At 36.9% G+C, this 24,689-nt stretch overlaps 1 protein-coding gene and 1 long non-coding RNA gene across 3 annotated transcripts in view; both read left to right on the forward strand.

Annotated features, from left to right (window-relative positions):
• Positions 1-24,689, forward strand: part of LOC134802301 (pikachurin-like) — a 161,321-nt gene that overhangs the window by 123,148 nt on the left and 13,484 nt on the right. For both annotated transcript variants that reach the window (XM_063774887.1, XM_063774896.1), the window contains one exon: positions 22,712-22,980. In XM_063774887.1, the coding sequence (XP_063630957.1) occupies positions 22,712-22,980 (269 nt within the window). The remainder of the gene's footprint in view (positions 1-22,711; positions 22,981-24,689) is intronic.
• Positions 1-24,689, forward strand: part of LOC134802929 (uncharacterized) — a 205,425-nt gene that overhangs the window by 103,647 nt on the left and 77,089 nt on the right. The window lies entirely within an intron of this gene.

Here is a 24,689-nt window from a genome sequence, read left to right on the forward strand (position 1 = left end):
ACTTGGTAGAAAACCAAGCGTCTGAAACTCTGATCACATGTTGAAAATTAAAAAAAAAATTAAAAAGTTAGTTGGCGGGAATTGGTTATGTATTATGTTCTTTCGCTTTACGACAATTTCGTGGTGTAAATTTCCGTGAAAATGTGTTTTATTTTCCTCGCAATCGAAGTGAAAAGCAGAGTGTACAACAAGGGCATAAATGTCCATTTTTACCCTCGTCTACTATTTTGGTCTTTGCTTCGCTCAGACTAAAAAATTGCCTCGGGTAAAAATGGGTCACTTTATGCCCTTGTTGTACAATCTACTATTTATTAACATTGTATTCTAAGAACTTTTATGAAATATATTATCTTATTATTCTTACTGATACATGCAGTCAGCAGCAAAAGTTGCTAAGCGGGCGAGGTGTTCAAAATGATCTTGACGCTACTTTATTGTTAAGGGAATAAGAGCGTGTCAAGGTAATTTTGAACACCTCGCCCGCTTAGCAAGTTCTGCTGCTGACTGTACAGTGTACACTGTAGAACTTTATTATTTCATTTAATACCTAAATCCCCGTAGTCATAAAACTTAGCAACCTACAAACCTCTGTTAAAGTTTGTATCTTTCTAACAAACAGAAATGTCAAAATGACAGATAGGGTCAAAATCAACGGTTTGTTAGATTTGACAATAAATAACGCTATAAATTAGTCATCAATCAATAAAAAGCTACTAAATTATTAGTATGAAATACAAGTTCACCATTTAATTTCAATAGATTCAGCAAGCTTTCAACAAATCATTATTAATATATTAAAAGTACACAATAGCTTAACCCCCCAAACGTCCCGAATTAACCCTAATCAGTCCGTGTTTGCCGGGCAAATATAACCAGTTAACAGCCCGGTGATTTCATTACGTTGACCGAATGATTAATTATTCCTTGCTTTGATTATTGTTATTGATGTTTTGCCGGATATTTTTGCGGCAGCTTGGGGTGTAATGCGGCAATCGTTTGAGAACGCTCAAGGAATTTCACTTCAGTATAATTTCGTACCTTGTCACAGTGACAATAGGATGAGGTCCCTTACTTCCTTTATTGATTGTCACGGTGACAAGGTACGAATTGGTACTGAAATTAAATTCTTTGACTGGACATCATACACCATAAACCGTTTTACGAGACGACATCGACAGCACGTGCTCTAACCTACAATGAAATCAAAATAGGACGAAGTATGAGTATGAGAAAAAACATAACGTTTCTTGCGCAGTCTAGTAAGAATACCAGACTATGGACGTAAGAAAAAAAAGATGGAGAGGAATTATATGTGTAAGATGATTCATTGATAGGTTAACACTTGATTAAGTATACCTATATAACACTTTAAACTCTCGCGTTTTGTACACATATTTAATTACACAAACGGGTCTACCGCGATATAATTTCATTTTTTTTACCTTTAATTCCGACGTTTCAGCTGAGTTGCACCAGCACGTCGGAATTAAAGGTAAAAACAATGAAATTATATCGCGGTAGACCCGTTTGTGTAATTAAATATTAAGTATACCTTTCACGTAATATAATTGTCTCCTTTAGTTGGCACTCAAACATTTATAGAGTCGGACCAAGAAAAGTCTGCAGAGTATTGGATAGCGCACGCAGTGTAAGCATTATATTATTTCATAGAAGTTTGACGTTTAAAATAACACGTGCACTGCGTGGGATTAAATCCGCTGCAGACTTTTCTTGGTCTGACTCTAAATACTTTTGCCTCGTGTTCCAATCTCTATTTCTACCAAGTTGGTTCCTTACTATTTTAATTCGTCCCACATTTAAACTGCCAATCAAAGTCTGCCGATAACAGAGGTTGCCCTAATCATTAATAATCAAATCTTTCACTTTGATGACTTGATCCGGCTGTCAAGACCGTCGGTTAGATCCGGTTAATTTCTGTGCATTTCTAAGAGCCTACCGCGAACTACGTTCGACGTGTAGCCTCTCTGTCGCACTTGTAAATTTGTGAGAGTCCGATTCGAAGATCAGCGGGCCTAGACCGCCAACATGCTTTACTTTGTATTTGCCATTTAACATACAACTTTATTAATAATGAAAAAAATTATTTGAAAAATTTAAGGTATAGAGAAGGGGTTTCAATCGATGTGATGCACTTTGTATTTGTTTTATTTGTATTGATGTGTTGTCTGATTAAATGATTGAAATTTCCATTCTATTCTACTCTATTCAACATCGGAAAATTGAAAATCGTTATCTACGTCTCTATCGATCGAATAAGCAAGTGCGATAGAGAGACAGATAACGATTTTCGATTTTTCTATATTGGCGGTAGGCCCTCTGGTAAGCTAATGAATTCGGCTTACCTAATAGAGCATGGGACATCATTTTTCATTACCAGATTCTAAAATGCCAGCGCGGCGCGCTCATTCTTTCTTCCGTGGAAAATGCTTACGATTTCGATTAAGAACACCTCAAAAATGTTATAAAACAAAAATACCTAACGCTACGATGATAACAAGTCACTACTGACAGTGACATCAACATTTGATTGAATAGGACATTTGCCCAGGAGGTTCTATGATATTTTACAGTACATATGGTGCTACATTTCCGCCCTAGTGCGGTAACTAGCACAATACGTGCGTACGTCGAAAATTTAAAGGGCCATATGTCCTGTAAAACGTTGTACAATACACGTCCGAAAAGATAATTCGCAACTCGTGTCGATTTAAAACACTCCATTCGGTCGTGTTTCAATTTATCGCCACTCGTTGCGAATTTCCTACTTTCCGCACTTGTATCGTAATGTAGGTACTCATACGAATTTTATTGCTTGTTCATTGCATACGTATTCTGTTCTTAACCCGTAAACGGCGCGGAGGGGAATAAATCCGTCGTCGTACATATTTAATCCGACTAACTTCCGCGGTTGCTCCGGCTTCGCGCTAATTAAGCAGCTTCATATTTTAATTTTTGCTTCCTCATTTTCCCTGTTGAAGGAAAGAGATCTTATTAAATTTATGAATTTTGTTAAAATCTTTTATATATTATACAAGAATTTCAGAATATTCCAATGTGTTTTTTTTTTTTTTTTCTTGTCATTATAATCGAGCGAGATGTGCTAAAATTGATGAATAAAGTGATCAGAATCGATACACCTACATGTGACATTTTCCAGGATGATAGTGTGACCTTTTGCCCGCTGCTTTGGTGTACATTTCGACACTTGTCATTTCCAATACATTATGGGGAAAAAGCTTTCATGGCACGGCTTCAGATCTCGGTCGAAGACCTCGTTAACGCATTTACTGCCAGGGACTCGCCAGGCGGGCGCTCAGTCCGTAGTCGCTTTCCGCTTTCCGCCTCCCCGATTGAGAATTTCATACAAATATTGGAATCAAATTAGGTATTGCTGACTCCGAGATCAGAAACTTACTAAGTACTTTTGATAATGAGAATTTCTACAGCCTGATCAATTATTATTCGAACTACGGACAACTTATAAGTTTATTAGGATAAACCGGGTGATACGGGGTAAAAAGACACGATTTTCAACTTCAAGGACGATTTTCACCAATAATCCAAATGATAAAAGTAAAAATTTTGATATCATTTTTTGAGCCCTGGTTAGTTCTTCAAATTTGAACTTGTGAAATATTTTTTTACCTACCCAATTCAGAGAAAATCAAAGAAAACTACCTGTTTTCTCCATATCCTTAAAACGGGGTCGATAGACACAAGAAAGGGGTGAATAGAAATATTAAGTTTTAGTTGTCATAGGCATCAAATTTGGTCATTATTATGTTGATACTCTATTGGCAAATGGCATATATATCTGTTAACCAGCTATTTGACTTAAAATTAATTTTTCGTGTTTTTTAACCCCCAAGGCGTGTCTTTACACCCCTTTCTTGTATCTAATCACCCCCTATGGCGTAACTACTCATCCCATATGCGTGTCCACTGACCCCTTTATCACGTAAAATTGCATGTTATTAGTTTTTTGTAAAAAAAAATCTTCATTATAGAGAAAATTTGTGATATTATTTATTATTTAGGTACAGTCACCTGCAATAATATGTTACTCTTTGAAGGCCGCAAAAATATGTGACACGCTCTTATGGCTCTACAAATAAGATCGTGTCAGATATTTTTGCGACCTTCGTTGTGTAAGATAATATTACAGGTGACTGTACTACAGATACTATAACTATTACCAGGTTAGCTAACTTTTACTTAGTTAATATCAAAACATTTACCGCTAAAACAAAGTTCAGACAGGCTTCATTTCTTACCTCGGCGAGACCTTACTTTAGAGTCAAAAAAATCTAACTTTTAGGCAGTTTGATTAAGTTCTTTAAGTATCAACGTAGAGAATAAATAGTCTACTATATACGCATTCCAAAAAATCTAGTTTTAGAGATGTACGTTTTTAAATATAACAACTTGAAAGAAAAAGTTCAAAATTTCTCTATTCACCCCGCGATTTCTGTTGACCCCGTTTTACGGTATTTAATATTCAATTAAGTTGCCGCAAGTTACTGTCTGAATTGTTTCTGAAACGTTAATTTGCCTTTAAATTGGTGATGATAGTAATACTATTAAAGTAGCAAATTTAAATTTAGTAATTTAGCGAACTACATGTTTTAATTTAATTGAATTGAGGCTTCGCACGGGTTAACAATTTATACACCTAAACCTTTCTTAAGAATCACTCTAGGTATTGATAGGTGAAAACCGCATGAAAATTCGTTCAGTAGTTTTTGAGTTTATCGCGAACATACAAACACACAGACAGACGCGGCGGGGGACGGGACGTTGTTTTATAAGGTGTAGGTTATGATATTGTTTCATTAATCTGAGTGTTGAGTTGAGATTAGTAATGTAAACTATTTAAAAAATACTTTTTTAACAAAAATAATTTATTTATACAAAAGGTTAATGGTATATAAAATCATACAAAAATATCTTAAATATATCTAAATATTAAAATATTTTAATCTAAAAGACCCCCGCGAGTTGTACCGGGTGCAAAGGTGCCCATCACATAAATACTTAATAAGTTGTCCGGAATTAATACGTTGTGGAATATACGCGAGTAAAATAAATTCACAATCACAACAGGTACCTAAAAAAACAGCCACTTCGCTTGTCCTGGTTTGTCTAACTTTCCACCACAAATAGAAAATATGTATCTTAAGGGGCCCACTGATTAACAGTCCGCCGGACGGTAAGGGCCTGTCAGTTAGAACAAAATTTTGACAGTTCCGAACAACTGACAGGCCGATACCGTCCGGCGGACTGTTAATGAGTGGGCCCCTTTATTCACGAAATAACCAACCTTCTACCAGAGTCTAGTAATTAAAGAAGACTGCCAGTGCCAACCCCCATACAACGCCCCGGGAATAGTCAATGTGTTGTGTTGTACATGACATTAAAGATTGTTTTTACATTTTAGTTATTTGCGTATGAAAACTGCCACCCTTATGTTATTTATAACTTATATCCGGTATCCGGTAGTTCTGATTTTTTGCAGACTTTTTATGATGTTGGCCCAATGAATAATCCAAGTTTGTGACCTCGAGCGCTGAACGCAACTTTGTCAAAAATCTAATAAACCGCAATTTTTTTTACATTTGGGCGATTATAACCCTAATGTACTAGTTTTTGATAGTAACTTCCTAGGGCGTTTTTAAAGTAGACTAAATTTGCTACAATAAGACACTAGAATTGTCTCTGTACATGTAATATTTTCCGAGATAAAGCCTTTCACAATGTATAATTTTTTCGAACTTGTCTTCGTAGGCTAAGTAAGTGCAGTGAGTATACCCTTTTGTCTCAGGCGATGTCGGTTGGCACAATTGTTTCTAAGGTCAATCAAAGCTGATTTGGCCCGGTAGCCACAAGATCTTAACGCGCCCCCCAAAACAGGGTTGACAAAGTTGCGTTCGGCGCTCGAAGTCACAAACTTGGATTATTCATTGGGCCAACATCATAAACAAGTCTGCAAAAAATCAGAACTACCGGATTTGACGCAAAATTCGACAAAGTTACTGGATTAAAATATGTACTAAAATATTGTAGAGGTTGGTTCTCCGTCTTAAATATTTACTAGTCTCTGCTACCTAATATAATATTGAAGATGTAATCACAGAAAATTTAACTAAATTTTCCCAATATATGTACATTACTCATAATGTGCATTCCATTTCATGATCAATTTGTTCAGTTGAAATCAGCGGCAAAAGCGAACTGTTCGGTAAATCAATTGAATTGTTCGAACAGTGTTTGCCAATTTAAAAGCAAATCCAAAGCTGTTCGATTCAAAGCGTTCCATTTGACACAATAAATAAATAGGGACGTTCCGGGTTTTGAAATTTATTGAAACCAGTTTTCGGTACGGTACGGTTAGATTTTTTAGTCTTTCTTGTTCGGGAAGCTGATTCTGTTTTAATTATTTGATAAAGTTTTAAGGCTTAAAGTTTGGAAACAAATCAAATTATTTCATCAAATATTTTGATTTGTATTTTAATGAAATAGATGTCATATACTAAAGAAACAGTGACCAAGCCCACCAGTAGCGGAGACCGGATTTAAACCGGTGTCTTCAGCTCTCACGGGGCCTTTAGTGTTTTTTTTTTAGCCTATGGTCTCTAGCCGCGATAGCTGAAGGTGCTTTCGAATCCGGCCTCCGCCACTTTTTCTTTAGTATATCACATCTATTTCAGTTTATAATGTTTTATCATATTTTAATAAGATCTTGAATCGTGTCATCAGGAAATTCACGTCCAATAAGTGCAAGCGTCTTCTGAGGCAATTCCTGATTTCATTTCGTGAGCACCAATCTGATTGGTGCTCACGATCAAGGTACTCAAGGCCCTCTTTATTGTATCGCATGAATTTCAGTTTATAATGTTTTATCATAGGTATTTTCATAAGACCTTGAGTCGTGTCATCAGCAACTCACGCGCATTCAAAAGTATCAAAATGAGCCAAATGAAATTGTTAAAAGACAATCGGCTGAAATTTTGTATAGGATAAAGCATTTGCCCAGCAATGGGACAGAATATGCTCACAATGAATAATAATAAAAGCATTGCAAGTCAGAAGATAATGGAATACGTATTGTTTCACATTGTTTGTCCTATCATAAAGTCGAAAGGTACGAGTACTCGACTATACAAATAAACAAAATTTCATTTGCTGTCGGCAACGAGTGTACCGTCTGCTGAAAATAAATTATTTGACTCATATTTATTTCTTATTGGGTGTAGATATAGATAGGCAGGTTCACTTCAGGCCAATTGGATTGGAAAGGGTAGTCGACGGTTGTATTTATCTAACAAATATTTCAAAAAAAGATCTTTATAGGGCAATGTAAACCTCCGATATAGATTATAGCTTAAGTAGCAGCATGGCATGACCGAACTAACATCAATTCTGGAAAGCTAGGAAATTTTATTAAAGGAAATTTTGTAAAAAGCGCATTGTGGTTGGCATGGTGGATGGAGGACGGAGTAGTGGACCGACCCGCTGGGTAATGCGGGCTGTAATGAAGGCCTACCAGGGATCTACACTGGCGCCTATTATGTAGGACGGCGGAAAATCGTGCAGAATGGAGAAAGAAGTCATTGTTTTGTGCATAATGGTGCACAATACAATGGTCAATGACCTCATCTGATCACGACCCTTTGTCAAGTATTAATTGTAATGTAAAACCAGATTTCACAACAGCAGAAACCGAGCTTTGTACTCTCACCTCACTATCGGAGCATATTTGTGTTGCATTGTCAGCGGCTAAACGTTGCGACTTGACTTCAAAGGAGGTTTGCAAGTGACTGGTGCATCTCTGTGTGTGTAAATATGTGTACTTGTACCACACAAGAACTTAATGGAATACAATTGAATAAGATTTGTAGAGGTCTTAATAAAGGTTAGGATAGCAATTACGCTTAAGCATAGACAGAGGAAAGAATCTACTTAATTCTCTTTGGCTTAAGTAAAAAATGTAAGCTTACTTGTCATGTTATACATACCTAGGTACAATAGTTTGTCAAAGGACTGTCTCATTTCAAACATAGACAGAGAGAATCATACTATCTTTGTCTTACACTAGTACTAGCACCCAAAAGAAAAGGATGAGTATAGTTTTTTGTTCTTATTTACTGGTTTGACCAAGTATATTATACATGTATGTTATAATCATGTTAAACTGCACAAATTCGTTTATAATTAATATTTTCCACATAGCTTGGGTAACTACCCACCCACGTACCCAACTGGGTACGGTGGCAGCTGTCATCTCCATATAATTTACAACCTTAAAACACAAAATTATATTGCGATGACAGTTGACGCCGTATCCAAGCTATGTGGAAAATACGCACATATTGTTATAATTAACGTTTGTTTTTATAAAAAAAACAACGGGTTGCACTCCGGGAGTGCCGACAGAAGTGAAAACTCAATGACTAGTCCAAAATGTCTGCAGCACTATATATAATTGACCCATCCTCCTTTCTATTGAAAAACTTTAGTTCTGAAATTGCTGGTCAGTGAGTTTGTTTAAAATTCGAAATTCAAATTTGTAGCGTTAATTGTTTAAAATTCGAATAGAAATTGTAAAGTTACCTTGCAGACCTCGCATCTAAATATATTTGGTCATGATATTTTGAGTTTTATTCACCAGTACTAGAGTTCACTTTTATTAGCGATTTCATCAAGATGTAGCTTATTGAATTATATTTGAGTGATATAAAGTTACAATGTAACTGTGAGATCCTCGTATTTCAGCCCGTACAAGATTAGAACCTTTTTCATGTAATGTCATTGAGTTTTTATTTATTGATTTAAATGCCATTTAAATGAGTGGTCATCTAAACGTTACGGTCACGTGATCGCGTTACGCGTTACGCTGTCTCGAGTTTATCATTTTTCCCCACCTCAAAAAGTGCCCAGCGCCGCTAAAGAAGTTTTCACTTTAAAAAAAACATTCATTATAGAAGTTTCCTAGACTAGAATCTACTCTACAAACCACATTGCCAACTATGCGTTTGAAATTAAACTAAAGTTCACCTGGCCTCACCACACACTGCATTAGTAAATGCCGCGAAAGCCGAACAACTTTCATCTCACTGCGAGCAAATTCTGAGTATAGATCGCTCAAACTTCCTACATTAATTTGCCTTATTGCTCTGCCTAGTTCGTTGCCTGCAACTTATTACTTAAGTCAAAGTGAGATGTATAGTACCTATCTATGCTATTAGTATGCCCGGTCTAATTTCGAACAAAAACTAACATGTTTTACTTTTACTAACAAGTAGGTAATTAATCTAATTAAACATGTTTCAAATTGATACATTTATCAATCAGATAGTGAAGTTACGCTAAGAGCCAGAATCACTTAAATCCGATCAGTAAGATCTGAATGACCCATTCTAAATTCTAAAACATTCAAAAACAATATGATATTTTATATAATTAATAAGTTTAGGTACCTACTACAAATTGCCACATTCAAATCACAGGAAATTTTGGGTACTAAATAATTCACTTACTACTAATACCAACTACAATACAAATGACCCTTAGCTAAACAAGACCAAGAAATTAATTTGGGAAGGTCTCTCTATAATATTATCATCTCATAAAAGAATATAGCCCAGAATACGATTTCCCGTTCAATCAAACTACCAAATTTCCCTCACAATCCGACCGATTCAGACTGATGGTAAGGTAAGGAATAGCGCTAAGCTTACGCTTTTGTGTAAGGAATAGCGATTGTAATTTAAAAAGTCCTAAGAGACAATCCAAATAAAAATAAAAACGCCTCTACCATGTACAAAATTCACAGAACCTTCGTGCGTTTTTCCTAAAAAGAAATTTCCTCTATCGCCGTTTGAAATTATAACCTATAAATCTGAACTATTTTGAAGAGATAGTCTCGGATTATCTGCTACTGGAAATTGAGCTTTTCATCCATGACATACGGTTCAATTACGGAATCGCGCTATATATGAGCTTGTGAAAATTACGAGTATCTTTTGTATTCCGTTTTCGAATGGAACTAAAATTTTTATGTATTCCGTTTGCAGCGGCGTAGTCTTCTCGTGTTAGAAGTTTGTGACGGTCTAGTTTTAGATTAGCTAGACCACAAATATTGTAGCTGTTTCTAGGTATAATAGGGAGATTCAAAGGCTAGTGTTCATTGTATATTGTACATCGCCCGAAGTGGGGCATTTATATGTAGATCATAGCTTTAAATTGGTCAAATTTGTCTTTAAAATTTTCCATTGCGATTCGATTCAAAGCTATGTACAGAACAATCCCCATGGTGATACTACAGGACAAATTTGAGACCGGAAGTTAGTCGTGAAATGACACTGACGCAAGGGTAACTGCGGCACATAAATATTAGTTAGAGTAGGGAAACAATTTCGGGAAAGTCCAATGAAAATTTATAGTATCGTGGTGACCCTATGGGACAGGACTGATTACATGATAGCCCGGTGGACGAGGATTCATTACTGATATTTTCGCAAAGTTTTACTCGACAACTGTCAAATTAGTTCGAACTTGGACTGTATTCCTTGACAATAAGGTATATAATTAATCTTGTTTTGTCATGTAAGACAAAACAAGATTATGTCCCAACCGGCGAGATTAGGCACAGGTGGGACATTTTATGAAACTTAGATATTTCTATTTTGTTATTCCTTATTCTTCGGAAACTAACTAACTAACTAATATGGCTCAGCGATCCAAAGAGGATCTTGGCCTCCGAAACGAGAGCATGCCACTTCGGAAACATCAACCAATTTCTATGAAATAGGTAATATATTATATATTAAGAAAATTCGTAAACTTTCCCAACTGGATTACCGGTCGAATCTCAGAGCCACTTGACTACCCAAATCTTTTTTTTTTCGGACTAAGGGCTAGTAGGCACACGATGGACCGCATGAATACAAGTCACTGTGTACTGCTCCTCTATGTATAACAGCATTAACTGCCATTGGAAAACTCATTCAATTGTGTACCGTATTTTGGTTTAATTAAATCCAAATTCGAACGGTTTCCCCAACGGCTGTTATGCGTGGTGGGGTGGTATAAATCTCTCTTCGTAGGTTTAATATGCGGCGGCACCGCGGCGCGGCCGACAGCACGGCTTTGATTTACCGCCCGCCATCTTTCTTGGGCTTGTTCTGTGGTCTGACTCATGGGACAAGAGCGGAGGAAATGTCAAAACCTTCTTCGTTTTGTACATTAAAACATCGAGTTTTAGGACTGCCTGAATCTTCAATCTAGGTCGGTGTAATATAAATCTATCCTCGGCACCGCGGCGCGGCTGACAGGACTGCTTTGATTTACAGCCCGCCATTTATCTTGGATTTATTATATCGTCCGACTGAAGAGAAAGAGCGGAGGAAATATCACAAATTGTTGAGACTGCTTAAGAAGTAAGACTCTGCAGTTTGAAAACTCCTTCGGCTAATATAGGTACCACTAACACATAATGGGTATGCTCCAGTCGGTATTCATCTATACTCGGCACCGCGGCGCGGGCGACGCGGCCGACAGCACAGCTTAAGGTGACAGTCCATTTCCAACGACAGCAGCACTACCATTCATTTTACTATGGAAATTGACAATAACACCGACGCGTTCGTACTAGTAGTGCAGCTGCGGTCAGAAATGGAATGTTACCCTTTGATTTACCGCCCGCCATTTTTCTTGGGTTTTTTAATATCATCTGACTGAAGGGAAAAAGCGGAGTAAGTGTCAAAAAATTTTACTGTTAGTAGGTACTGTACTGCTACTCTACACTTTGAAAACTCCTTGGGCTAATATAACACATAAAGTACATGCTGCAAGTCGGTATAAATCTATCCACGGCTATTAGGGTGGTTCACGTTTGTATGGAAAAAAATCTAACTCTAGCTAGAAGAAGCGGCACCCCCTCATTTTGTTACACTTGTTATATTGACAAAATACGCCAAGTTTTGTAATCTTATCTCAACTACAAGGGGGTGCTCAAACACTTTGAAATTTTTCAAAGTTGTATGAAATCCAAAAAAATCAAGTTATTCATTTTTAGATTTTTATGTAAGTAGTAGTTTTCACATTATTTGAAAGTGTGGTTTAAAAGTTATTATGTAAAAAAACATTTTTATTTCTATTTTTTATGATTTTTTTAGGTGTAAGTCAAAAAATCTTACTTTTGAAAAATTATAAAAAATAGAAATAAAAATGTTTTTCTACTTTAAAACTTATAAATCACATGTGCAAACAGTGTGAAAACAGATACTTAAATAAAAGTCTGATATTAAAATATTTTTTTTTGGGTTTCATACAACATACTTACAAAAATTTCAAAGTGGTTGAGCACCCCCTTGTAGTTGAGATAAAATTACGAAACTTGGTGTATTTTATCATCATAATAAGTGTAACAAAATAAGGGGGTGCCCCGTCGGAAAATAAAAAAAAATGTTTTTTGAACCACCCTAACGGCTATGCCGGTTATGCTGCAAAAAGAAGTTTGACTTGTATGCAAGAGACGTAACGCTTTTCGTGGCAGTTAAAGTTACTGCCCGATTCGAATTTACGCTACGTCAATTAATAGATCTAGAAACGATATGGATTAGATGTGTCAGTGTCAAAAGTGACGTTATTGTTTGAAGAAACATCACATTTGACACTGACATATTCTATATCGTTTCTAGATCTATTAACTGACGTATCTTAAAGTTCGAATCGGGCCGTTAACCCGCCGTCCGCCCGTGGTTGGCGCGGGCGATCGAACGCCCCACATTTTCCTCGTTATTAGTTGGGTACGTGTTCGGAATGCCCCCGGCTATTAACAGGGTGAACGGAACATCGGAAATAATTACTATTGCAACTTCCACTTGTCATCCTCACGGTGACCTTGAACAAAAGTCTAATGGGTAGCAGAATAGTCATTAAAAAGTGCCTTCAAAACCTGCGGTGGCAGCATGGTTGCATTTTATCGCCTGTCAGTAATGCTTGTCACTTTCGCACTTACATACTTGTTAGAACGTGACAGGCATGGTGACAGACGATAAAAATGCGACCGTGCTACTGCCGCTGGAGTGTCGAATTACGTGTAGCCAAACGACACTTGAAGAGATAACACAATAAATATGTAGGTACCTGTACGGACTTAATTTTCTGGCGCTCTTCGAACCTTGTCGAAAGTATTACTTATATAGGTACCTACCTATACAAGGGATATGAAATTAAACTGTGATTGATATTTTTTTGGTAAAGCATCATGAGATCATGACGGGTGATGATGTGAATAAAATTAATGATGATGGAAATGTCTTTTAGCATGTTATTAAACGATACCTAGACCCAGACCTGCGCAAACCTGCCTACCCGAAAATAATATTCGTGATTGTGAACATACTTGCTACAATTTCCTCTTTGAAATAATATAAGTTCCTTGGAGCAATATGGCAACGTTGGAAGTTCCGAGTTTGTAATCTGCACTGAATCTTCGGCTGAACTCTCAACTGAGGGTTCTAGAGCTTTGACTTTGTAAACGTGATATCATTGTGTACCTAGTGGAGTACCTTTGGATATCACTGATTGGATGTGTTTTAAGCGCGCTCAGAAGTAAAGCTGTTAGGTATCGAACTTATCGCGCTCGATTTGATATAAAATATATATAATATGCAGACTTATTTTGGTCTTACTCTAACAACGATTCTCACTTAAATCATCCAAGTTAATCCATTGTCTTTTTTTATACATATTTTTAAAATTTACTTGTTCATTCTAGGCATGGACCGAGGGGCTGAAACGCGTTCTAAAGTCGTCTGGAAGTCGATGAGGATTTTAGGGATTTTTAGCCTGATTACAGTGATTACTTACGCTGGATCCAATAATTTTGCCCTAAACACTGTTTAATCATGAAATAGCAGGAGCTACTTCGATAAATGTATTGCTTAATAACAATAAAAATAATATATAAGTAGAAGCGCTGGTGGCGTAGCGGTAAGAGCGTGCACGTGTGACTTTCAATCCGGAGGTCGCGGGTTCAAACCCCGGCTCGTACCAAGGAGTTTTTCGGAACTTATGTACGAAATATCATTTGATATTTACTAGTTGCTTTTCGGTGAAGGAAAACATCGTGAGGAAACCGGACTAATCCCGATAAGGCCTAGTTTCCCCCTGGGATGAAAGGTCAGATGGCAGTCGCTTTCGTAAAAACTAGTGCCCACGTCAAATCATGGGATTAGTTGTCAAGCGGACCCCGGGCTCCCATGAGTCGTGGCAAAATGCCGGGATAACGCGAGGAAGAAGAAGATATACTTATATAAAACTTCGGCTACTTTATTGTAAAACTTTCTTAAAGTTTAACTCGTTCTCAAAACCACAGCAGGTATATTCTTACTAAAGGTGACGTTCAGAGAACTACAGCTGCATTACTGACCTGCTAGCATAAGTTGCGTTCTCGCGCGCGACTCCATACAACTAGCGCGACTTCAAGTATGGACTCGCGCGCGAGAACGCAACTTATGCTAGACCGCCTGTTGGGACATTAGTCTTGCAGCGTTGACGCCGCCGCTGTATCTGTATCTGTCAATTTCCTTGATAATATGAGTGACGGATTGAACGTCATAATTGCGGCAGTAATGCGGCGAACGTCACTTATTTTATCAAGCAAATTGACGGATGTGGCGCCTGCCTTAAGGACGCAGTCGAATACAGCTGTAATTAAAGGTAACATTCTATTTCTGACCGCAGCTGCACTACTGCTCCGATACGTCGAAGTTATTGTCGATTACCATAGTAAAATGAATGACAATAACGTCGCAACAATAGTGCAGCTGTCGTTGGAAATGGATTGTCACCATAAGTTGCCATCCGAACGTCACCTTTATGACTTTTTCTTCAACCAGAAATGCCATTGTTGACAGCTGAAAGTTTATATCTACACATCGGTAACTCGTGGCATTTAGGTAGCACTTAAAAGATTAGTTTAATTAATTCCTTTTTTTAGTGGTTTCTTTTTCTCGACTCATATAGGAAGAACATTGTCACATCACTAGTCTGTTAGAAACTGTCAAGTGCCACGAGTTACTGATGTGTGCTCATCACTAATCTTTTAAGTGCTACCTAAATGCCACGAGTTACCGATGTGTATGTATATCCATTACAAAGTAATAGAAATAAATTACTATCAGAACAGACCCCGTATAATTCACAACTAGGTAGACTTTTACTTACGGCGCAATTTTTTGAGTCGGGGAAATTGAGAAAGCGTGCCAACGGTAAGAGTGGTCTTACCCTTACCCTGATTTACTGATTGAATGTTTTTCACATATAAAAACAGAACCCTAAAAACATGTAAGGTAATGTGGAGTAAGAAAGACTTATCCCCTTATTCATAAAACTTTATGGGTCTGTACGGATATGGTCGTTCTTGTCTACGTGACAGCGTGATAAAACGGTGTCCGTCACTTTCTATCCTACGGTGTTAAAAAGTGACAGTTATTTTATCACGTGGATAAAGATGGAGCCATCCATAATACGCCGGCTGATTTTAGTTAAATTATGTGTTATCCCTTTCTTACAAATACATAAGTCAAAATGACAGATAAAGACAAACGATTATTAGCTAATTGAAGTTTGTAGCGCGTTTATGAATAAGGGGATTTGTTTATTCTGCTCGGGGCAGTTGCTGCTTTTCCATACAAAAGTAGTCCTCATTTTCCTCTCTGGATATTGACATTATGGAAAATGTTTTAACATATTTTGATGTATATTTTCCATAGCTATACCCCTATGTTTGAATGGATTATACGATCGGCAACACAAACGCAATTCGCGATTCCCATACAATATGGATTCCACACAACTGATATCATTCGTGATTCCCCACAGTTGTTTTTTTGCGCAATCGAGATTCTTCCTATTCGCGATTCTACACAATATTTTTTCGACGCAACCGCAGTTTACTGCATTCGTAATTGCACTCAGTTGTTATTTTTACACAATAATACCTATAGGCCCTATACGAGTTAAAAATATGAATTTATCAAGATGAAACGCTATAGAGCCTATAGCGTTTAATTCATCTTGATAAATTCATATTTTTAACTCGGCCGCAATCAAGAGGCGCTGGTAGGTGGGTAGGTAGTCTAGCGGCGGGAGCGGGCGACTTTCAACCAGGGACTGAAAAGGTACCTTTAAAAACGGTTTTGACCGGTCTTTTTAAAGGTACCCGACCGTTAAAGTAGCTTTTCGGTACCGATATCAATCGGTACCCGTATCCAAACAAGCTTCCATTCAAACGGTACCGTTAAATATAGCCTTACGTCCAAACGGTACCTTTAAATAAAAAAAACCTTATCGCGTTTGATCTGATACCCCAATTCAAACCGGTCACTCACGAGAGCGGGAGGGAACGCGTGTTTCCCTCTCACTTTTCACTAGGTACACGGATCCCAATGCGATTGTTTATGAATTATATTGTATGGAATCAAAAAAATATAGTTGCCTAAGAACTTCTAAGCAGACCTGGACCTGGACCCGGACCTGGAACTGGGCCCATGCACGTATCCAAACTCGGACCCGAATTTATAGGTTTTAGGGAGTGCAGAAGTCGAAAATGATGACCATTTTGGAATCCAAGATGTCTGCCGTACACTTTGTCATAAAAGTCATCATGGGTATCGTTTTATAGGTTTTAGGGAGTGCAGAATTCGAAAATGTTGTTTGTTTTGGAATCCAAGATGTCTGCCGTGCACTTTGACATAAAAGTCATCATGGGTGTCGATTCATAGGTTTTAGGGAGTGCAGAATTCGAAATTCACCATTTCAATTTTTTTTATTTGTGTAAAAATTAGCAGCGAAAAACAGATTTCATACAAATATTTAAATGTATCTAACTCTTATAATAATTAAAGATTCGAAGAGATTCAAATTTAGTAGGGGCATAGCTGTGATTGATATACAACAAACTGTATCAAAATATTTTTAATAATGTTAATATCCAGAGATGAAAGTGAGGACTACGTTTGTATAAAAAGGCGATTTCGCGCGGCCGCGGTGTATCCTTTTAAAGAGGACAAGTTTTTCTCTTGCCCCAATGTTTCTCTTGCCCTACCTAACCTAAATTTAATTACCTATTAAATGATGATGACTGTATCAGACTGTACAGTCACCTGCAATAATATGTTACTCTTCGAAAGCCGCAAAAATATGTGACAGTGACTGGCTCTACAAATATGATCGTATCAGATAGTTTTGCGGCCTTTGTTGTCTAACATATTATTGCAGGTGACTGTACTGACAAACCAACAAGTGACCAGATGTGATATCAAACAGACTTAAGAGATATGATCAGTGATAAATGTGTTTTCTCTCGATCGACGAACTTCGAAATAGGGAGTGAAGATTTATCGTTCCTTGATCCACTCACCGAATAACATTCTTTTATTCGTATGAAATTTCCGATGTCGCTGTTTTAGTAATTCGACATAATATTGAATGTTTTTTTTTTCCTTCATTTTAGAGTTCTTGTACGTACATTTTTAGCTACTGCAATAAAACCAGGCGGTCTAGCATGAGTTGCGTTCTCGCGCGCCACTCCATACATCTAGCGTTTGGTTGTAATCCACATCTCTTCTCCGCTCCACTGGATTACATTTTCGAGGTTTAAAACTATCCGATATTTTTCCTATTCCTAACCCTTCAATAATGCACTTTTACGTATTGTGTGTAAAAGAACATTCAAAGATAACTAAAGTCCTATTAAGAGCGTTCCATTTTATTTTTTGGCATTTTTATATATTGTGGTCTTTTTTGCCACCTTTGTGTTATTTCTAGTCAGAATCGGGACCCCTTTTGATCTTTATAAGAGAAAAAAAGTGACCTAAAATTTCCATACATTTTTCAAACTTTCCTTTTTGTTACCGCCATACAAAGTTTATGAGGAAATGGTAACACAAGAGGAAAAAACTCTGGGACATTTTTTTATCCCATTTGGATCGAAAGAGCTCGTGATTAGAAATAGCACAAAAGTGGCAAATAAGTTCACAATACACGGTGTAACAAGAGTAAACCGAATAATTTAAACAGCGTATTCCTGATCATATTTAGAGACAAAAATGTCCTATAAACTTTTTTGATATTCGCCTAGTTTCAGAGATATTATTAATTAAAAAAAAAACAAGTTTTTACTGTTACATAGTGTAAAAGGCCTTTTTGATGGTGATGTTGGTGCTATGGGACGTAGTCTAAATATCCTTATTGATAGATGTCAAAAAGTGACAAGTAACACTTTGCACAAAGTAGTTTAATTCTACGAAAAAAAAAAGTAAAAATCAATTTTAAGTGACAAGTTTACCAATAACATTTATTTTTTATGTACAAATACATTCAAAAAATTGAAAAAAAAAAAAACAAAACAAAAAAAATTTTTTTTGGCGAAATTGACCTAAACTCATATTACATTTTTTACTTCTTTTGACCTCAGAAATGCGTGGTTAAAATTATTCGGTTTCCTCATGTTACACCGTGTATATAAAAATGGCAAAAAAATAAAAGAAACGCTCGCTTTGCTTCTTTTACAGGCACCCGATAATACAAATTACAAACGGAACACATATTTTCCTAACGAATACTGACATCCCTTCAGCTTTCTCATTCAGAAATACGACGTCGCGCTCCAATGTTAACATTGACAGACAAGCAGACTCGCGTATAGCAACGTAATGACAAAATAAATGTAGTGTTTACGTAAGGGGGTGGGGCTTCTTGGTTAGCGGAAAGCGGAAAACGTCTTCTTGTTCCGAGGCTGGCAAGGTACCTATTATTGAATAGCTGGAGGAGTGCGTGCGGTTCTGTTTGCATTCTCACAAGCTTTTTAACCCCTTTTTAAACCCTCTAGGAGAAAAATTTTCAAACACACTGACATTGCTTTCACTCTAAGAACAAATTAAATAACTTTTTAATAAATTTCTGAAAATATTTTAATTTCTGTTATTTCAAGTAGTCACACTATTATTTAAAATAGGTACTGACATTACTTTACTTGTGTTCTAGTAACATGCCGTTTTAAAAAAGTTCCAGATACCACCCTCAAATAAATTATTCGGTCCTGATACAAACTTTCACCTTTTTCTAATCCCCGTAGCTCAGGGGATACATTTTCAAAAACGCTGCAATCACTTTTCCTCCCTTTTATATACCTAATAATTTTTTTTTTTACGAAAATTCAAGTTCTTGGCCTAAAATCGTACTTGTATCCCATACAAACTTTCATTACCTTTCCGCTTAGATGGTGAATTTTTCCAAATCGCTTCTTATATATTTCTCGTACATGTTATAATTATACATGTAACCTGATGTGCAAAATTTCAGTCAATCGGGACATACGCATTTATATTATAGATTAAAACAAAGATTTTATTTATTTATTTATAGCCCCTTAGAGTGGGTGAGAGAATTTAATCAATGTTGGTTGTTGGCTTCTATTTCTATAAGAAATCTCTCAACTCAGTGTGCCTGTTGGCAAAGGCCTCCTCCAATATTATAGCTTCCATTGTTTTTATATTTTTACTATATTTTATTAGAGGGTTTTGGTCTGAACTTCCCTCTGTGACCAGCCGTATTGAGAAAAACAAAGATTTAGGAACCTTGAAATAAAAATAGGTTTATGAAGTATTTGAACAAATTAAATTATTTTTCAGAAAATATTTAAATTTGTTTTTATCAAGTAGAAACACTACTATATAAATTATAAACTGAAATACATGTCATATACTAAGAAAGGCCAGGGGGCGCCACAAGCCTTCAGTAAGAAGTGCATATACTTGAAAAAATTCGGCCTATGCCGCTGTGGCCCGGTGGCCGAGTGGTTTAGGCACCTGTCGCGATAGCAGAGGACGCTGGTTCGATTCCAGCCTGGGGCACTGGAGGCCTTGGTCACTTTTTCTTAGTATATGACATGTATTTCAGTTTAAAAATAGGTTTAATTAATTAATAATATTAATTAATTTAATTAATTAATTTAATTCATACGTACAAAATTAACACCACAATAATCTAATGAAAACGTGCTCGTTTACTTTACCTACATTTAGACGGCACTGATACCCGCCCACACCGCGCCCCCGCCCACGTCGCGCGGGATCGGAATACCTAATGATTTGTCATCCATACGAGTACACGCTAATGCTATGTCAGCCTTTGTTCCTCATCCGTTACGAAGGCATTTCAAGATAGTTCCGAGATTGGATTACGTAGAAATATGATACTATCGATGAGATGCTGCGTAATGACTGTAATGCGATGGTATTGTTACTCCTCTGCCACATTGACGAAACTTGCTAGTCTAGTAGGTACAGATGTAGTGCATAATTATTTTCACCTCAGCAGCTCGAACAAGGGTACTTTGCTTCTTAAAAACAGTGAGCAAAATGCGATTTTGCTCACTAAGTCATTTTGTCTCACTCAGTGAGCAAAATCGCAATTTGCTCACTCAGAGACACAAAATGAGTGAGCAAAATCGCATTTTGCTCACTGAGTGAGACAAAATGTCATTCAAGTGACCTTTATAGTCAAATGTCATTTCAACATGCGGGGTCTAATACAAGTTCGATATACTTGGGTTCTATTATCTCTGTCCCTCTAGGTATGTTCTCACTGCTTAGGGTGAAAAATTTTGTGTACTACACGAGATCAAAGTTATTTACATCTCGTGCGCTTTTGAGTCCCGTGCAAGCGAAAGATTCTATAGTAGATTCACGAGCGTAGCGAGTAGAGCAAAATAAGCACTCGAAGAAATATCAAACTTTGATCTCTTGTTGTACAAATAACTATTTCCTTCGTATTTTCACGGAAACGTACGAACGTGTCTTGCTATTTCAGTCAGTCTCGGTACAAAAAGTACTGAGGTTGACTGAAGTAGCATAACAAATACGAACGTTTCCGAGATAATACGAAGACAAACAATTATGCACTAGTTACATCTGTATGTACCTAATAATAAGAGAGGAGTTGATTTAAAGAAGATGTACATATATAAATATATCATCGCCAACCATGTTGCTAATTAGCACTTTTAATTTTATACCTATGTTAGGTACTTATATTTAGTAGTACTATTTCAGAAGTACCTAATCATAAATATTATTTAAAACAATTATATTATAAAGATGCCATGCCTGTCTACTGTATCGCTTGACCGTATATTTGGTAACCTTATGAACCTTTAACAGCCTAATTTCGAAATCATTGTATATTCCAATTTTATTCAAATAAATGTGCCACAATCCATTCACGTTAGACTATAGGGAATATTAGGCAAAGCTCTGCGTAGGTGGCACCTTTGTGGCACATACAGTAAACAAACCACATTGACACATCACACGTCACGTCAATCACATGGCCTACCGCGAAACAAGAAAATCGAAATTTCGTTATCTAATCTCTCTATCACTCTTACATATTCGAGCGATAAAGAGGCAGATAACTAAATTTCGATTTTCGCGTTTACCGGTAGGCCCTTGTTAACAAACCGCCTTGATGCATCAATGTCATATTTTATTGTCTGTGAAAACTTGTCAAAATCAGTTTAAGGCACAGTATGTATAAGTTAGTCTATGAATTTACTGAGTCGGTAGTGCTGCACTCTGGCGGCAGAACATTGCAGTAATATCCCCTATTGATTGAAACACTTCAAACTGTCACTTTTTGTACACATATTTAATTACACAAACGGGTCTACCGCGATATAATTTCATTGGTAAAAACAATGTAATTATATCGCGGCAGACCCGTTTGTGTAATTAAATATTGATTAAAAGTTCACTGAAACATTCGGGTGTTTTATCATTCTTAAGAAAACTTTTTCTAAATCGCTCCGATTGCTTCATAGAGCTTAAAGCGATCGCATTAGAATCGGGAGCTTTAAAAGGTTGTAATCGAGCAGAAGGAGCTTTTCAGTTTGCCGGATCTAAGCAAGCTTCAAAAGAAGCTTTCAAGCTTCGGAGTTGTTAAGATTCGCGGGTTTCTGCAAATAATCGGAGGGAGAATTAAATGATGCTATTTAGCTATGATTTTTAGAAATGATAAGGCAGATGGATGTATCTTCTAAATATTTACCTTAATTTCTTAGTTTAGCGTTTTCTTATAAAAATGATTCATTTATTAGTCTTAATACTCTTAATATCTTACTTTTATAATATTCCGGAGAGCATTTATAACCTTCGGTATAGTACTCATAGATAAGAAATGTAATGAAACTATTATTCAGAAAGGATGTAATTCTGAAAAGTTTGTTGTATGGGGTAGAATGCATTAGCATTATAGATTAAAATATAACAGCTAATGGACGGGAACCTTTTAAATCCACACGTTTACTAAATAAATGTTTTCGTCTAGTAGTCAAAGTCAGAAATCATGGATATTTAATAAATGCCCCCAAGTATAAATATTTGTATGAAAGACCTACCACCAGTTTATAAAGTTAGACCAAGAAAAGTCTGCAGCGTGTTATTTATACGTCATTACTTCATAGAAATTTGACTTTTAACACTTGCACTGCGTGAGCTTTCAAAATCCTTGCAGACCATTCTTGGTCTAACTCTAAAAGTAATCCTTTGTCCCGAGAGGATCCAATGTAAGAAGCTCGTCAAAAATGTTAACATCAACTAATCTTCTCATTTGTCCCCAGCCGAATGCGCGCCAACCCTCGCCCCGTGGTCTCCAGAGACCACCAGCGAGACCAACCACGCCATCTACGACATCAACGACATCGTCCACTTCGAGGACAATGACCTCGTGATGCGAGACTCGAACAAGGACCACAATTTACTCGACAACTCCTTGGACTTGGAGCCGAAGAAGTGCGAGTGCCAGCACGGGGGCGGGTGTGTGGGGGGCGTGTGTCTGTGCCCGCTGGGGTACGCGGGGGCGCGGTGCGAGATCACGCTTGACTTGAAGGTGAGATCCGTTATCCATACGAGTATTTTCTTCTAAGAATTTTATTATGGAATATATTTAGATGTGAGACGAACCACTGCCGCAACAAAATTTCTTTTAGTCTCTCTCTCTCTTTCTCTCTCTCTTCTCTCTCTCCTAATAATTGATTATTTTATTTATTTATTATATGCCTATACGGTGTCCCACTGCTGGGCAAAGGCCCCTCGATTTTCATTCGTTCTGTTATACTTTCTAATTATTCGTTATTTCCATTATACTTTCTTATTATTCATATTTTCTTCCAAGAGTCCCACATCTAATTATGTGGGCTGAATTTCAACAACAGGTCATTTACCCCCTTATTCATAAAACTTTACAAACCTCATCATCAAGGTTATCATAAAATACATCACTTCTAAAATTTGAAATTCGCTCAGCTTTGCTCTAAGATATTACATGTACCTACATAATATTTGTTGATCTGTGTTATGAACAGCAATGTTATTATATATAAGAGTACAAGGCAGCAAATATTTCCAAAACAGACTCCAAGAGATTTATGGTCCGTTCTTGTATTTCATCAGCTTATTAAAAACGAACGCCCTGTTATAAATGTGGCACATTTATAATGTAATGCATCGCAGAGCTGGTGGCCAACTTTTACGGTAACAACATTGAGGCCCATTCTGATTCAACCATTTGATATAGATTTCATCTTATTTTGACACGACCTTAACTAATCAGCGTGATCCGCTAGCGCTGATTGGCGCCGACGAAATGCAATAAGGGGGCCTAGCCAAGGTGACAATCGTTGATAAAAAACGCCAATCGAATAAGCAAATTTTACGGTTAACTCACACTTATTTGTGTGCGTGATATGCCTGATGACACGAGTCAATGTCGTATCAAAATAAAGTGAAACCCATTTCGAATGGTTGAATCGGAATTGGCCTCTTGGTTATATTTTAACATTGTTTGACGTGCTGAGCAAATTCTGACGTTGCGTACCTAGTTGAATTTCCTATGCTTAATTATGACACGAAAATTAGGAATAAAACATTCAAGATTTAAAATACATTCTGTAGAGTAAATAGTAGTTCTGTGGTTGCTCTTTTGACTAAACTAGATGTGTAAGTGTTATTATTCAAAAAAACTGTGAATCCGCGAAGGTATGTCTTCATTAGCGAGCTAATTAAAAACAGTCCCCCGCGGTTATTAATGCCGCTAATTTGTAATGCACCGCAAGGGTCCGCGAAGTTTGACGCGAAAATATTAAAGTGATCTATGTGTGGGTTCGTACGAATTATCAAACTTGTAGTAGTGTGAGTGGGTACTATGTAATTAATTTTTATTTTATAAAAGTTAGGAATGTTTAATATTCCGTTGTTGTGCCGATTTTTATTTAGTTGTATTTTTTTGTTACATTTTGATAAAATTTGATAAGTTTGAAGAGCTCTCCATTCTGGGCGGAATAAACACAATATCCCAATCTGGGAAAAAAATGTACGTAATTTTCCGTTTAGTTTCGAAAAGTCCATATCTTTTCATATCTCAACTCATTCTACTACGGTTCGAACCTTGCCCTTGCCCTTTCATCTGCTCGGCCCGCGGCAGATAAGTACCCTGACCACAGGGGCAGCACACACTGCACACTCTCGTCCAAACCCCGTTTTCTCGATCGATGATTTCTTCGGTCACAGAACCCCTCGTGTAAATTTCATTCAATAGCG

This window comes from Cydia splendana, chromosome 2 (genome assembly GCF_910591565.1).
Source record: "Cydia splendana chromosome 2, ilCydSple1.2, whole genome shotgun sequence".
NCBI lineage: Eukaryota > Metazoa > Arthropoda > Insecta > Lepidoptera > Tortricidae > Cydia > Cydia splendana.